Source organism: Schistocerca gregaria, chromosome X, assembly GCF_023897955.1.
Source record: "Schistocerca gregaria isolate iqSchGreg1 chromosome X, iqSchGreg1.2, whole genome shotgun sequence".
Lineage (NCBI taxonomy): Eukaryota > Metazoa > Arthropoda > Insecta > Orthoptera > Acrididae > Schistocerca > Schistocerca gregaria.
In genome coordinates this window covers 302,037,956-302,052,469 of record NC_064931.1, presented here as the reverse complement: position 1 = coordinate 302,052,469, position 14,514 = coordinate 302,037,956, and the positions used below count along the sequence as shown (strand labels likewise).

Genomic DNA, 14,514 nt, shown 5'->3' with positions numbered 1-14,514 from the left:
TGTATCGCTGAGGCACGCAGTCCTCCCCACCAACGGCAAGGTCCATGGTTTTTGAGGGGGAGGGGGGAGGGAATATTTATAATACATATTAAAATACAAAATAGTATGGCGAATACTTACTACACTTATTGTATCTGGTTTTAATTTTTCTACATACGCTTATTTTGTGCTGAACAGCTAGTGCTTCGGGCTGAAAGAGTCGTCAGTAGTCATCCAACGCTCTACATCTACATCCTCGTGGATGCCTGGCAGAGGGTTCATCGAAATAGCTGCACAATAATTCTCTATTATTCCACTCTCGAAAATAGATTGCCCTTATTTTTTATGATGATCGTTTCTCCCTGAATAGCTCGGAGTCAACAAAATACTATCGCATTCGGAGGAGGAAGTTAGTGATTAAAATTTCGCGACAAGTTACCGCCGCAACGAGAAATGTCTTTGTTTTAATGATATATATCACAAATCCTGTATCGTATTCTTGGCACTCTCCCCCCTCTTTCTCGATAACACAAATATTGCTGCCCTCTTTGAACTTTCTCTGTGTATTCCGATACACCTATCTGGTAAATATCTCACACCGTGCAACAGTGCTCCAAAAGAAGCCGGACAGCGTAGTATAGGCAGACATGTGTTACATCTTCTAAGCGTTCTGCCAATAAAACGCTGCCTTTGGTTCACCTTCCACACAATATTTTCTATGCGTATGATTGGTCTATACTATTACCGAACTTCCAAGAATTCCTTTTAGCACTCACATGGATAACCTCACACTTTCCATTATTTAGGGTCAAATGGCTCTGACCACTATGGGACTTGACATCTGATATCATCAGTTCCCTAGAACCTAACTAAAGTACGGACAGCACACCCAGCCATGCCCGAGGCAGAATTCGAACCTGCGACCGTAACGTTCGCTCGGCTCCAGACTGTAGCACCACTCCGGCCGGCATGTAGGGTGAATTACCAACATTCGCGCCATAAGGATATTTTATCTAATTAGTTTTGCAAATTTATTTTATCTTCTTATCACTTTATTAGACGATAAACTACAGCATCATCTGCAAACAACTTAAGACTGCTGTTCATATTCTCTCTTAAATCGTTTATACAGAGAAGGAACAGCAGACAGCTTATAGCACTACCTAGAGGATCACCAGAAGTCACTTCTGTTTTACTCAATGACTTTCCTGGACGTAATGATCAAAAGAAGAGCGGATGGCACCCTGGGCCACGGGATGTACAGGAAGAAAACGCACACCAAACTGTATTTGCATGTGGATGGCTGCCACCATCTTGCGCAGAAGAATAGGGTGCTAAAAACACTGGTGCACTGGGCGTTGGTTGGTTGGTTGTGTGGGGGAAGGAGACCAGACAGCGAGGTCATCGGTCTCATCTGATTAAGGAAGGACGGACAAGGAAGTCGGCCGTGCCCATTCACATGAACCATCCCGGCATTTGCCTGGAGCAATTTAGGGAAATCACGGAAAACCTAAATCAGGATGGCCGGACGCGGGATTGAACCGTCGTCCTCCCGAATGCGAGTCCAGTAAGCTAGCCTCTGCACCACCTCGCTCGGTGCACAGGGCGCGCACCATCTCTGACGCAGAGATTCTGCTCCCAACAGATGGAACACCTCAAACCTGTATTCCGGAAACACGGGTACTCGGAATGGCAGATCAGACGCGCTCTCCGCCCCACCTCTACAGTACAGAGTGTAGAGACGGAATAAGTCTTGGAGAAAGAGATAGCCACTGCCAATACAGGGTGGTCCACTGATCGTGACCGGGCCAAATATTTCACCAAATAAGCTTCAAACCAAAAAACTTCAAAGAACGAAACTTGTATAGCTTGAAGGGGGAAGCCAGATGGCGGTATGGTTGTCCCGCTAGATGGCACTGCCATAGGTCAAACGGATATCAACTGCCTTTTTATAAATAGGAACCCCATTTTTTTTATTACATACTTGTGTAGTACGTATAGAAACATGAATATTTTAGTTGCAGCACTTTTTCGCTTTGTGATAGATGGCGCTGTAATTGTCACAAACATATGTCTCACAATTTTAGACGAACAGTTGGTAACATGTAGGTTTTTAAATTACAGAACGTAGGCACGTTGAACATTTTATTTCGGTTGTTCCAATGTGAGACATGTACCTTTGTGAACTTATCATTTCTGAGAACCCATGCTGTTACAACGTGATTACCTGTAAATACCGCATTAATGCAATAAATGCTCAAAATGATGTCCGTCAAGCTCAATGCATTTGGCAATACGTGTTACGACATTCCACTCAACAGCGAGTAGTTCGCCTTCCGTAATGTTCGCACATGCATTGACAATGCGCCGACGCATGTTGTCAGGCGTTGTCGATGGATCACTATAGCAAATATCCTTCAACTTTCCCCACAGAAAGAAATCCGGGGACGCCTGATTTGGTGAACGTGCGGGCCATGGTATGGTGCTTCGACGTACAATCTACCTGTCATATTCTATTCAATACCGCTCCATGAACTATGCTATTCAATACCGCTTCAACCGCACGCGAGCTGCGTGCCGGACATCCAGTATGTTGGAAGTACATCGGCATTCTGTCGTGCAGTGAAACATCTTTTAGTAACATCGGTAGAACATTACGTAGGAAATCAGCATAATTTGCACCAATTAAATTGTCATCGCTAAAATGGGAGCCAATTATCCTTCCCATAATGCTGCATAATACATTACCCAGCCAAGGTCGCTGATATTCCACTTGTCGCAGCCATCGTGGATTTTCCGTTGCCCAATAGTGCATATTCTGCCGGTTTACGTTACGGCTGTTGGTGAATGATGCTTTGTCGCTGAATACAACGCGTGCAAAAAATCTGTCATCGTCCAATAATTTCTCTTGTGCCCAGTTGCAGAACTGTACACGACGTTCAAAGTCGTCGCCATGCACTTCCTGGTGCACAGAAATATGATACGGGTGCAATCGATGTTGATGTAGCACTCTGAACACCCAAGTTTTTGAGATTCCCGATTCTCTCACAATTTGTCTGCTACTGATGTGCAGATTAGCCACGACAGCAGCTAAAACACCTGCTTGGACATCATCATTTGTTGCAGGCCGTGGTTGACGTTTCACATGTGGCTGAACGCTTTCTGCTTACTTAAATAACGTAACTATCATGCGAACGGTCCGGGCACTTGGATGATGTCTTCCAGGATACCTAGCAGCATACATAGCACACGCCCCTTGGTCATTTTGATCACAATAGCCATACATCAACACGATATCGATCCAGTCTAACACGGGTAATGTATCACGAAGCAAATACCGTCCGCACTGGCGGAATGTTACGTGATACCACGTACTTACACGTTTGCGACTATTACAGCGCCATCTATCACAAAGCGAAACAAGTGGTCCAACTAAAACATTCATATTTCTTTACGACTACACGAATATGTAGTAAGAAGTGAGGGTACCTATTTAAGAAAACGCAATTTATATCCGTTTCACCTATGGCAGCGCCATCTAGCGGGCCAACCATAGCGCCGTCTGGTTTCCCCCTTGAAGCTCACGAGTTTCGTTCATTGTAGTTTTTTTCGTTTGATGCTTATTTTGTGAGAAATTTGGCCCGGTCACTATCAATGGACCACCCTGTATAGCGTATACTGGCGCACTATCGGGGAAAATATGACGAATATTGAGGAAACACCGAGTAGGAGCTGTCTATTGCACACCAAATAAAGAACGAGCAATAGTGGGAAGTGTCAAAGATCGTCTCTGTTTGCGGAAGCCCGGCATATACCAGTTTCCGGATCAATGTGGGATGACTTATGCTGGACAGACAGTGCGCGCCATCGAAGATCGTTGCCGAGAACATCAGAGGCACACTCGATTTGGGTACCCCAACAAGTCAGCGGTCGCAGAGCTCTGTTTGTCCCAAAATCACGAAATGGACTTCCAACATACCAGGGCCTTGGCACACACATCTAAATACTGGACAGCGTATTTAGAGAGGCTATCGAAATTTGTTCCAGGGACGGACTCATCAACCGAGATTGTGGCTACAACCTCAGCAGGGCATGGGAACCAGTATTGACTAATTAAAAAGATGCTCAGCAAAAGAAACGAAGGGGCGACTAGTGCGGACGAGCCAATTACACCGACGCCACCACAGACGGCGACGCCAGCATTTCGGCGACCGCTGAAACGCGGGCGCCAACCGCGGAGTGAACGCCTCGCGAGGGGAGGAGATTTAATACGGCCGCCCGCCCTCAGAAGTTCAGTTCGTTAGCACACATGACGATGGCGACATGTCTGATCGCCGAAATATTGTGCCCGTTGGACACTATGGACATGCAGTACACCCGTGGACTGTTCGAGTCAACCAGAAAATACTTTGATATGTGCTAAACTCATATGCAAGGGAAAGTTTCACTTTAGTTCCAGTTATGATGCTTGAGTAATTTACATTGTTACATGAAAAATAACTAAGGACGTGACACAGATTCTGGCTACAGGCATGCAATGAAAATTCAAAGGATTTCAGACTTCAAATAGTTGTCAAAAACTCCATCATATAAAATAAAAATTATGTTAGGTACCTAAGGCTTGCTAATCCTTGGGATCTGGGCCTAAACTATAAAGACTGTGTGCCTATTTTTGCGACTGCTTGCATTGAATCATATGCATAATATGCAATGCGAAGCGAAGGGCTTAGATTGGTATGGTAATTGAATTCTCTGTTAACTCAGGATGTTAAATACGAGGGTGTGCTGAAAACTAATGAAATCGAATATTTTATGTTAAATTATTAAATATTTTTAAATAACACAAACGCTATAACCATTCTACATCTCCGTTCTTCATGTCAATAGATCTGCAGCCCTGTGCCGTTAGATGGCTTCGAAATGCAGCGTAACACGGCGATGTGTAACATAGCGCCATTGTGTCAGAAACAACGTGCTGTAATATAGTTTCGGATTCGAAGGGTGCGTCCACTCATGGAGCACCCTCTCATTCAGCATGACAATGCCAGAGCACACACATCGTTACTATGATGGCAAATAGGTTTGTGGACTTTAAGAATAGAGATCTAGAATGGTATTAACGTTGTTTTATGTAAAAATCTTTAAGAGCTTTCAGATAAAAAAATTCGGAGGAATTACTTTCCACCATTCTCTTAAGTTTTCACGAAGACTGCAGCGAGAGATATTAGCATTCGCCAATGAAGTTCATGGAAGGTCACTCCTGCAATACGGGAGGAAATGTGCAGTCTTAATAGCAAAAATAGTATCACATAGACAGCACCAGTGGTGTAACACGCAAATATCACCTTAAAGGTATAGATTTAATTACCAGGATGTGTCAGTTAAATATTTAACTACTGCTGATGGCTTAAACGTGTCGAAAAATTTTGGCACGGCATGAAAGAAGATTTGATTCGCAACTGCGGTAACGCATTGAGGCGTTGTGCTACCTTGCCTGGAGTGTGTTGTTGGTGGTACAGATGACTTAGGGGATTTGTGTGGAAAGAAACGGAAGTAGTAACTGAACAACGTTTATATCAATCATTTGTCCATGAGAAATGATGGAGATCTATTCCCTGTAATGAAAACGCTCTGCACACCGTAATGCCCTTAACACATTTTTAATCAGAATAATTTTACTACAACCATGTTGAAATAGGGTTTGTGATCTTGTTCTCACGCTCCAGTGAGAATCTATGGTTGGAATATTTGGTGCTGCCGACGTGAAACTAAGTAATGATACGCTTTTAAGTTGCAGAACATCAGGTAACTAACCTGAAATTTTAATAACATACTACGAATAACACTTTGCCAATTGTATTCCAGCATCAGTGGGTGACTATAACCGCAGCAGCTAAGATAACTACCATAAAACGCACTTTGACCTTTGCATTGTAGTTGCTTACATACCAGGACATCAGTGACATAACTTTTATCAGTGACTTCATCACCCGTGTCGTTGAGAAGCCACGCCCCTTTCGCCCTCCCCTCCTCATCCTTATCTACAGTCATTCATAACAGTATTCAAAAGTCTAAGATGGCAGAAACAGCTGAATTGCACTAGGGGACAATTAAAAACCATGTCCTCCACCCTATGGTCTAAGGCGAATCATAGTGCAGTACTCCTTACCTCTTGACACTCATAGTGCGGTAGTTGCCCAAGATGATGGAAAAAGATTAATTATGTGCTTTATACCACATGTCGTCTCCTTTCCAACCAATCTGAGCATAGTATTTAAGTGATGAGTAAAATTACATTATTTCCTATCTCATACCAGTCAAAGTGTAGCAATAAAAATATCTTCAAATATGTAGTATGAAATTACAAAACTCGCAGAGTAAAGTTAAAGTTATTTACTATTTATGAAAGACATTTACTTCTGGCGTAAAAATAGTTTTAAATTACATTACTTACGTATAAGTGTATCATCTGATGTTAAGTAATTACAGTGATGGCAAGATGGAAGATATGCATTGCATATGTAAAATGAAGCTCACACGTTGCACCGTGTTCCACCTCTCTCTCATCAGCTCCAATCAGAGCTTAATATTTAAATGTGAAAGCCAGTAGCAGTGTAGCTCCATCTTAGCTGTGTGCTCCAAAGTATAACAACAACCTGAATTACTTAGCAATTGATATATCAGACACCTCCCCCCTTTGCTCACATCGGAGCGTAGCATTACTATTACAGTGTAGCTCCATCTGGGTTCTTTGAAAAGAATAAAAAATATTCATAAAAAATGTCAAAGGATCTAGATTGCCTGAAATACGGCACTATCATGGGCTAGAGTTAAGGAGTACTGCACTTTAATTGAAAGGAGATTAAGGGGAGGAGGACATGGTTTCCAGTTCTCCATTAAGGGAAATGGGCTATTTCTGCCACCTTGGATTTTTCACTACAGCGTCATGACTGGCTGGAAATAAGGAAGGAGATGGGAAGGGGACAGAGGTGTAGCTACCAGCTGATAAGGATAATGACGTCACTGATAAGAGTGATGTTGCCACACATGACTTCGCTGCCCCTGTCCTTCCTTGTAAGCCACCGCTATGCAAAGGTCTAAGTGTACGGTACAGTAGTATCTTCACCACCAACCACTTCCGCCACCAGCCTCGTATATCGTATTACGTATTAAAGAATAAACCGGATAGTTAAACAATTTTTACATTCCAGGCGATGACCTGTGCCTTTCCTGCCCCCCTCCCCCCAACTTTCTCTGCCTGCCTGCCTACCTGCCTGCATACCTCTCTCTCTCTCTCTCTCTCTCTCTCTCCGTCGCCCCCATTAAGGGCACTTTTGTTCGACATTCTCAATACACAAGCTGTTGCTAACGTTATTGTGTTTTTTATCAGTACTCATACTAATATGACAGGATAAGCGAAGGTATGCAGATTCACTTCGTTATCAGATATATGAACTTGTCTGTGGTGTGCAAAGCAGTTGTGCTTCGCAGCATGTGTTTTGTTTCAGATTCAAGTAAGACACCAATAACATTCAACTTTAACTGCCACAAGTGGAAAAGATGAATGAAGTCAAATTAGGATTTATCTTCTGATACCAGGAAATTATAGACGATGAACGATTTCGGATTTTACGCATATATGTAAGGACTTTCGTTGGGTTCATCCAAAAGGACAACCCCACCATTCCTGTCAAATGATTCAAAGAAAACAAGAAAAATCTAAGTCTGGATTGCCGAACGAGGATTTACACCCCACACTTCCCCAACGTAAGTGCGGTATCGCAATGACCTTGCACCTGGTTCGTTCCTAGAAAGGAGGCAAAAACTTCTCGCACTACCATCTTCATTATAAGCTTTATGCAATGTACTTATTCGTGCAAAAATTTGCTTGGTGTACTATGAAGTAGGGTAAGTAATTAACACCTCGATGACTCCGATCCAGCATATGTGTATTACGTGCATAATGGTATCTACAACAGTGCGACTAATGGTTCAGTTATACACTGTCATAGTTCTTGATACAGTGTGGAATCCTAGCAGTTCCTCGATGCTGTCATATTCTTGCAAATAGGCTGAAATAATCTCATTTGTGGAACCAATGTAATATTGCAGTTTTATTTGAGTTCAAAGTTAAAGAGCGACAGTGGAATGCAGAGCTGGCACGTAGCTACTCTTCTAGAACGGTAGTACGAAGTGCCGCCCAGTTACACATTGTTTGACCGACGTAGCATCATTAAGATTTTGATGTACTATGGTGGCATGAAGTTCCTGGTAAACAAGCGAGTTTCCTCTCCTTATCACCCGAAACATGGTAACGGAAGACCCCACAGGCTACAGCACTTCTATCCGGACAAATTTCATTTTGAATTTCCCACCATATCGTTGTTCCGCCAGAGGTCGCGATTGAAGGTCTTGAAAGCCATACGCATCTCGTAAACAGTCAGAACCTCAAAATGGCCTAGATGCTACGGACGAGTATGGAGTACAACCGAAGAAGAGCGATTATCGAAAATATTCGCGATGGGCGTTCGTCCACTGCAATAGTTCTATTCTTCTGGTACCCAAAATAGAGTGTTTACGACATTGTGGACAAGTATAATGCTTTGGAGAAGTCTGGTGTTCAAGTCCTGGGTGTTGTGTCCAGAGAGGATGATATCATGCGGCCGGATTTCCTTTTAAAGGGACAAACTGTTACAAAAAAGGTTATCTGCCTGTTTGGACTGTCTTGTCCGGCCCACTGGTATAACATACGACGACTAGGAAGCTAGTTTCTCGGATAGCTAGTCAACAATTCGAGCAAATCATATTAATGGAGTTTATTACAGTAAACTGAATTGAAACACTTAACCTAGCGTTTCTATAAAGAGGTGTCTCAAGCAAATGGCGGTATGCAAATAATCTATGTCCTTCGATATACACAATTTCCATGCAAGCAAATAATACTGTTCACAAGTCACGACTCGTCTTCTAGTTTGTCCGAGGAAGGATGAAGCGGTGCTTATATTCTCTTTTTACAGGGACCGCTCCCGTCGTGGTGAGGTTCTGGTCAGCATACTATTGGGTTATGCCGTCTCGCAGCCGCCTCTGCTGTTACGTTGCAGGGCAACGTTCCGGCGCTTGGTGTTACACTGGAACATAGACGAATGTCGTGAAACCGTAGTTGATGACTTTGGCCTCGGGGGACAATAAGTCTTTCAACAGGACTTTGCACCGGCTCATGCGAGCCATTTAGTCCAAAACTGGCTCTCTGAAAACGCTGACATGTTCTGATCAAAGAGTTCCGGCTGCCGAATAGCCCGGATATGAACCTCCTCGACAACTATGTTTCGAGCGTAGTCGAAAGAGCCACCATAATCTCACACCGCTATCGAAACAGCATTCGCGAACGTGGACGGTGCTGTTCTGAAGACTGCGTGCGATCGCTTCAGGACAGGATTGGAGGCTGTCGTTACCGCTGAAGGGGGTTACATCGAGTAATGTTACTCTTAAAAGGTACCGCAACGTACATGTAAATAGATTTCCATTGTCATTTGTACTTTATTTTAATAAATTTGTTTTTAAAGAAAGTTTCATTTGTCCGAATTTAAGCGCCGCACCCTGTATACGGCCAGGAGGCTAATCAGCTGAGTCTTTGCATCGTAGCACTAGTGTGCTCAGCAGCCAGAGCTGCAGGCTGTGCACACAATTTCATACGGAAGTTATTTTTTTTCTTTAAATTCGTTCTTCATAAGGGGCAGAGAGAGACGGTTCAGTGCCTCTTCCGATCATGTACTGTACATTTAGGTACTCCGCGATTTCCAAATACTGATTAAGGCAAGCAGCTCCTTTGAATAGGACACAGCAGATTCCCCATGCTTCACCATTCCTAAGTTGTGATCCATGTTTAATGACCACGTCATTGACGAGATGTTAAATACTAAACTACTTTCTTTCTCTTGAATTACAAGTGAACACTTTTGCTATGGTGTTCGTCAATTTAGTACTATTTCTGTGAGACAAATCTAGAAGTTACAGTACATGACTCATCTTTGTTAGACTCACTAATAGTCTGTATTCACGGAATTACTGTATTTGTGGTATACACTAGACTTTTTATACTTTGTAACCAACGTTTCGTCAAGAATCTGTGGTACACCAACTAGAGAAGTGACAAACCACCTAGACTAAGCAGTTAACGTGCTTCTAAGGGAACGTAGTTGTACAAGCTATCGGAATACTACTGAATCGACTGCAACAACACTTCGAGCTAGATATTAAACTCACCCCAAAATCTCAAAATATATAGTAAATAAGAGAAATCTAAGCTCACACGGAAAGAATTAAGTGTTCGTTTCTCCCGCAGGCAGATCGGAAGTTGAACGGTAGAGAAGTAGTCCAAAGCTGGTATTACGGACTCTCTGCCAGGTACTTAATTGTGAACTGCAGAGTACTAGATGTAGATATATTGACGAAACTGGAAATAAATTCTCGATAAAATGTAACGAACATTAGTGTCTAGGCTTTGTAACTACTACAAGTTACCGTCAGATAATCACATACACACTATTAAAAAAGGCGGGAAGACTTCGAAGCATTTAACAGTGTAAGGAATGTTTGACGTGGTGGAGCATCTCGAAATAGCAACTTACGAAACTAAATACGAGAATGTTCAGAGCATGCAAACTGCGGATAATAAACAAGAATTTTTAATAGTATTATAGACCACTTTTCACGTGAAAACAATAGCCTCCTCGTAATTGAAAGATGTAATAACAGTATTTGTAATTATGGAACTTCAGCCGCTGTGCTGGTATTTCTGTAACTGGGTACAGAGCAAGTATCCCGTTGGCAGCATATCTGCTTACTGGAGACACACATAATGTTACCTGAGAGAACAGTAGACTGCTACTAGGTTGCAGTGGTGTCAATCTAACTCGGTCTGGGCCAACAGCTGACTAAGAGGATGCATACTGCTGTGAAAATGCGAGGTGTGATGGGACTGTCAAAGACGACAAAGGTTATCGACTTTACAGCAGAGACAAAGAACTTTTCTCAATATATTTTACATTATGACGGGTGAAGTGAGTTTTTCGTTAGTTTTTGTGAACATTAACAGCCTGATGATCATCGTCGTATATCTCGCAAGACATTGCTGTTAACATAAACAAAGTGTGTTCGGTAGTACTAACCTACTTACATTGTATGTAACAACGTAATGCACACAACGCAACTTTCACGGCTCACCCTTACGCATTGTAGTTGTGGCTTAATGGACGGCAGGGTTTACCTTGGTGCGGCAGCCTCCGGTAGACGTCGGCGTGCACGAGCGGGTCGCAGGCCTCCATGGCCGTAGCGTGCAGCTCGGCACCGGCGCCTGGCCCGACTGAGTGGTGTGAAACACGCCACCTCTGCGCGCCCCTCCACTGCACTTCCGATCGCTTGCCAATTACACCGCCAGCAGCGACCCGCCTCATTGCACTGCACTCATAGCCATAATCTAGACGAGTTCAGCCAGTAGAAAGATAGACTTCTAAGGCTACAGATTGCTATTTCGAATGCGCACTCCACTTGGCAAACAAATACTACCGTAAATAGTCTCTCGCATTGAAGCTTCTGTTGAGTAACTCTTGACAAGGTAACATAAAGCTGTCGGCAACCCGAATATTTGTTTGAGCACCGTAATGTTTTACTACGCATGGTCGTACTGAACATAGTACGCCCTTGCGTTCCTCTGTTCAAAAATAGTTCAAATGGCTCTGAGTACTATGGGACTTAACATCTATGGTCATCAGTCCCCTAGACCTTACAACTACTGAAACGTAACTAAGCTAAGAGCATCACAAAACACCCAATCTTCAAGAGGCAGGGAAAATACCTGGCACGCCGGGAATCGAACCCGGGAACCCAGGCGTGGGAAGTGAGAACGCTACCGCACGACCACGAGCTGCGGACCGTTGCTCTGCCATCTGAATTTATTTACCTAGCCACTTGTGGGAACCTGTTATTTTTATCGTGAATTCAAAACCACGGTGCAACGTGTGCAGCACGGCATATTTTAAAATTGACAAGTCACTGCCAGTGATAAAAGATGCGGTAAGAGGATTAAAAATGGACCAACTGTGGATCCAACAGCGTACCCTTAGAGCTATAATGGAAAATATCCGGCGGCAAAACGCTTTGCAGTATTAGATCTGTGTATTGCGGACCGAGTATGACGCATTTCATGAAATGTGAGTATGCAGCTCCGACTCAAACCTATCGCTGTCAGATATCAAAGCGTACGAAAGTGTAATTCCTGCGTAAAGTCTGCTTTCAATGTAGATAAATAGGAATACGCCATTTTTTGGTTAATAGCTATCTACCTTTATTTAAACTAATGCATTATTCGGCAAGCAATTATGGTTAAAATGGCTCAGAGCACTATGGGACTTAACTTTCGAGGTCATCAGTCTCCTAGAACTTAGAACTACTTAAGCCTAACTAAACCTGAGGACATCACACACATCGATGCCCGAGGCAGGATTCGAACCTGCGACCGTAGCGGTCGCGCGGTTCTAGACTGTAGCGCCTAGAACCGCTCGGCCACTCTGGCAATTATGGTTTACTAGGGATGGTCTCTTTGTAATGGATAATTTAAATAAATTTTTATGTAAGTAACCATCCCTTCAGCCCTAATTTATCATTTCTTAAACTTGAGAATACAAACAAAAGTGAGAAGGGTTTTACCAAGAAACTGAACATATATATAAAAGCCTCCCTTACGACTCTGGAATGTAAAGTATGCAAGGACATCTCTTGAATCAAACCTGTTTCTGGAATAATTTAGTGGTAAAAAATTTCATGACACAAAGGTCTTCTAGTTTTTCCAATCTTAAAAAGGGAAAATGTACTGCTATATTACAACAAAACAACTGATGAACTGGAATTGGATTGAAATATTATTTAAAGTCATCAAGAAAATTTGTACACCCATTGTTGATATTTTCAATGAAAAACTATCTTTGGTTTCATAGCTAGCTATTGAGCCACATAGCCAGCGAGTAACACAGATTTAGATACTGACTCTGTAGTCCGGGGATACTGGACTTGAATCTTCGTGTGGCTACCTTTTTCCAAATTTCCATGGCTCCCTAAACCTCTGCAAGCAAGTGTCACTATTGCAGCTTATGAGAGCCACAGCTGCTTTCTTCTCAGACTTGAAATCGGCACGAGGAGGCGCTGTGATTCGGCAATGTAGCCACATTCTAGAGAAGTTTTGTTGAAAAAAAAAAAAAAAAAAAATGGTTCAAATGGCTCGGAGCACTATGGGACTTAACATCTATGGTCATCACTCCCCTAGAACTTAGAACGACTTAAACCTAACTAACTTAAGAACAGCACACAACACCTAGTCATCACGAGGCAGAGAAAATCCCTGACCCCGCCGGGAATCGAACCCGGGAACCCGGGAGTGGGAAGCGAAAACGCTACCGCACGACCACGAGGTGCAGACGTGTTGAAAACACCCTCCAAACATTTACACTGATGGCCATTAAATTCTCAACGCTATACAGTCTACATTTAAAAACGTTGGATTTGTATAAAAAGTACTACATACTTCGATATGTCATTGATTACCACTTAAGCACAACTGCATAAAGTAGGCTGTGCACAAGGAAGGATTAAATAGCGTGTGTTGCATATGGATGATAGTTTCTAGTGAGAACGATAAACATTAACCAGCATATGTTGGAATGAGACAGTGGCACAGAATGATTTATCGTTTCGCGATATTGTTACTCGCGTTTCTCGGTATCCCATGACTGTCATGCGAACATTGAATCAATGAGTTCAAGAGCTATTACTAACAGCCATGCAGGAACTCAATGTCAGCCTATGCGACTATCGCCCGAGACGGCAGACATACTGTCCAGCTGGCCGCACAAGACCATAGAGCCACCTCTCGTTCCTTGAGTAAGGAAGTGGCCGTGTCTACAGCAAGACAAATATCCACATGGACAGACTGTCGACACCTGCAGTACCACGGGCTCTTAACAAGGTGGCCATTGTCGCGGGTTCTCTTGACGCGATACCAGAAAGAGGCGTGTCGATAGTGGTACACCCTGTAACAATATTGGACACAGGAGTGGCATCATATCATTGTTCCAGACGATTCTCGACTCAGTGTGCAGCTTTGCAGTGGACATGTCAGCGTGTAATGATTCTGAGGAGAATGGGCTTTCTCATATTGTAATCGTCATCACGCAGAGACTACACCTGGCATAATGGTACCAGAAGCCACTGGACACACAACACGATTAGCTCTGGTTCGTATAGCCAGTAATTTGGACAGCAGCAGATGCTTCTCGGATGGGATAAGGTTGGTGGCTGCGACCTATCTTTGAAATCTGCGTCACGTTATCGTTCAAAAAGTGATACATTAGTGTATGTTGCACATGCTGTCCCGACCTCGATCGGAAGAGAGGGGTGCTACATTGTTGATCTCACCCAGTAGAAACATCTGGTCATTGTTTACCGAGAGACTGGCTTGCCTCCAGTCGTTTACAATTACGAATG

At 43.2% G+C, this 14,514-nt stretch overlaps 1 protein-coding gene across 1 annotated transcript in view; it reads right to left on the bottom strand.

Annotated features, from left to right (window-relative positions):
• The window catches only part of LOC126298039 (cytosolic carboxypeptidase 6), a 1,900,625-nt gene extending 1,889,193 nt beyond the window's left edge, over window positions 1–11,432 (bottom strand). Inside the window, exon 1 of the mRNA XM_049989358.1 lies at window positions 11,246–11,432. Coding sequence (XP_049845315.1) covers window positions 11,246–11,432 — 187 coding nt within the window. The remainder of the gene's footprint in view (window positions 1–11,245) is intronic.
• Between the last annotated feature and the right edge of the window lie 3,082 nt (window positions 11,433–14,514).